This window comes from Medicago sativa, chromosome 6, assembly GCF_051527215.1.
Source record: "Medicago sativa cultivar Bolivia chromosome 6, Bolivia_mono, whole genome shotgun sequence".
Classification (NCBI taxonomy): domain Eukaryota; kingdom Viridiplantae; phylum Streptophyta; class Magnoliopsida; order Fabales; family Fabaceae; genus Medicago; species Medicago sativa.
Window position 1 is genome coordinate 81,130,780 of NC_140754.1, and position 3,226 is coordinate 81,134,005.

The 3,226-nt window shown below is 33.5% G+C and overlaps 1 protein-coding gene across 1 annotated transcript; it reads right to left on the minus strand.

Moving 5' to 3' along the window:
* Positions 1 to 991: 991 nt before the first annotated feature.
* LOC146917311 (uncharacterized) lies at positions 992 to 1,513 on the minus strand. The gene has a single exon (XM_085721866.1). It carries the CDS (start codon positions 1,511 to 1,513, stop codon positions 992 to 994), a length of 522 nt encoding a protein of 173 aa, XP_085577992.1.
* Positions 1,514 to 3,226: the final 1,713 nt, after the last annotated feature.

Genomic DNA, 3,226 nt, shown 5'->3' on the forward strand with positions numbered 1-3,226 from the left:
ATAGTCAGACACGCCAATCCCACCCAGATACCAAAATGCTAAAATTCTCCTCGGCTGATTGTATTCACTGAAAGCTCAACATGAACCACTCTTGTTAGAATTTAGAATCAAAGGTTCTAACTGAAACCGCAAACCAATCGGCAACAACTTGGTACATAAGGTAAAATATGTTAAACACAACCCTGCACTTTGATCCGAAACTGGCGTGCATCTTTAACAGAGAACAAGAACTATGAATAAACAATAAGAAATTATTTACGGTTTCAATCCACACCCACCAATACAATATGACTAGGAATTAAAGTTCATCCTTCTTTTTCTACAATTATTCATAGTTGGAAGCCTATTTTGAAATATCCTATGTTAAATGATTCACAATCTTCCATTAATTCACAAAATCATACACAAAAGTTGTTACTTGGAACACAAGCAAGTGAAGAAGAGAAGATGGGTGAAGCTTGAATAGATGTAGGTCTATGATAGGTCCATTATTACTTTAATGTATCATGATTTTGGCACCCCTTGTAAAATCAACAGCTATATGATAATGATTTGCACAAAACCAATTTGCATATGACAGAATTACAACAACAGTGCAGAAGCAGCAGTAATGAAACACAAAAAATATGCTTTAACAGAAACTTAGAAGTATGCAGTAACACACGCAGTCGCATAATAAAAAATAACATAGAAAACAGACGCTGAGTTTATTTCCGATGACATTCATGGTCCTCTCAAGTTCTCTGCTCTCTCAAGGATGGCAAATTCAAATAACATAATTCCACTCTTCCTTTTTATCGATTACTACTTCAATTTCAATTAGGTCTTTATGTAATTATAACAAGAATTACTATCTCATATACCAACTAAAATGCAAACCACATAAATTTGCGAATATAAAGAGAATCAACTTTCAAAATAAAATTGATGATAAAGTAAAATCCTAATAAACACCATCAAAAATCTCTAAGGTAAAAATATGAAAAACTAATTAATGATTTATTCCTCCAATTGAGAGAAGACTTTCCTTGTAAATTGCAATATCATAAAAGTTTGTTCCTTTAACACCAAGTTCTTCAGTCTTCTGGGTACATAAATCAAAACATACTAGCTGACCATCTTTTTTTCCAAAGAATATATCACCATTTTTCCCCGCTCCAATACAACGCTTAACATCAAGCAATGGTCCAACAACAAAGAGTTTAGTCCATGATTCTTTTACGCCAAGTTCACCCAAAATTGAGATGTGAAAAGTAGTTTTACGAAAATGCCATGAGATCGAAGCAATGGATCCATTTAACAGCACTAAGCGTCTTTCAACAATTATCAAACGAACGCTGGTATCTATGATTGAAGGTATGTATAAAGGTATAGGTGTTGTAATAAGTATCTCATTGTTCAAGTTAAACGATGCCAACAAATATTCATAAGAATTTTCAATTTTAGCCCACCAATGACATATTCCATCGATGCACAATGGACCATATGGTGCATCAGGATGCCAACAAGGCATATTCATATCAAGTTTCCTCCAAGAATTACACCTTAGGCTATAAATCTCCCATAAGGGTTCATAGGATAATTAATGAAACAAAATAGTGGGATATTGAGAAGATGCTGTGCAAAATAAATATGACAAATAGTACATGATATTAAACCAATGCACAACTTACTCACTCATGAACATGTCTTGTGCTTTTCTCAATATAATTAATGAAACAAATTCTACTACTATGTTAGCATTTTGTTTTCTTTAATTGGATCATTCCTTGTTATCTTGCACATCAATCACTCGAGCATCTTGCTCCGAGGATTTCAAAAATAACTTGAACTTTTCATCGTCCAAACATACACTTCCAACTCCTCACTATTATAAAGGTTTTCTTGGCTCTTAGATTAATATCTTAGAATTGACCATTGTTTGCGTCTTTACGAAGATGTAGTGAGTTGCTCTATCAGACCGACCTTATTTATACATTATACATGATGATTTTGATGCATTAATCCAGTCTTTCACAAACTAATGATGACATCTATCTCTCCCAAAATGAATAGTTTCTATGTTTCCACATTTTTTTACTACTATGCCAAATATTAGAATCACAAATTTTGTAAATTGTAAAGATATTGAGATCCTCGTTCCGGCCCTACTTCCCATAGTAAAATATGCACGAAGAAACATTATCGTAACACCAGTATTTGTGCACAACCAGAAAAACCAAAATTGTAATGATGCAGAAATTGTATAAAACCATATTTACATTTCTTCCAGCAATGCCCACAACAGTGCGGAATTCAATAAAAAAATTATGCACCAACGAAGAATGTAAAACAGATTAGAATGTGATAGCACTAATGCAAGCAACAACATATGCAAAAAACCAATTTGCATATGACAGAATTGCAACATCAGTGCAACAGCAGTAGTAACAAAACACAAAAACTACGCGGCAACAGGAATGACCTTGAAGTGCAGTAACTACATAGAATATAAAAGCAAAGAATTAAAGTTGAATTCAGAAAAATATATGTTTGCTATTTCTACATAAAATTGCAAACAGTTTGATACAGGCAAAATATGACTCTAGCAACTGAGATACAAACCACGTCAGCTTGCAAATATATAAATATATAAAAAGTATACGACTCTAAGTTATCTAAAGACAAATATATGTTTGCTTCTTATTTGTGAAATTAAATTCTACACAAATATAAAAAATAAAAAAAAATCGTCGGTAATTCTAGTATTACTAACTCATTTTATCACAATATAGAGATAAATAGCCATACGGCTTTGAGGTCACGGCAAAATTAACGGAATATACATTCGTAAATTGCTATTACAGAGAAATATCATTCTACTAAACATAACCATTAGGCTTCGACCCTTTATCATTTCTTCTCCTAATGTCAGCATCGTAATGTAACAAAGCAGCATCCAGAGCCTGCTGCATTGGATCGACAACAAGGGAAACCTGGTCCCGTAGGTTCGACTGTGCAGATACCTTTATTTCCTCAAGTTTAGAATATATTTGTGATATGGCGTCTTTAAGTCTTCTAGCCTTGCTAACAAGACTTTGTGTTGTTACTGGATAACAAAACCAAAAGTGCCTCAGTAATTCCTGACTGCAAACCCAATGATCTAGAAGTTTCTCCTTAGTTGTGTTGGGTAAAATATCAAGGACACTCTCCTCAGCTGTGTTGACTATATCCCATCAACAATTCC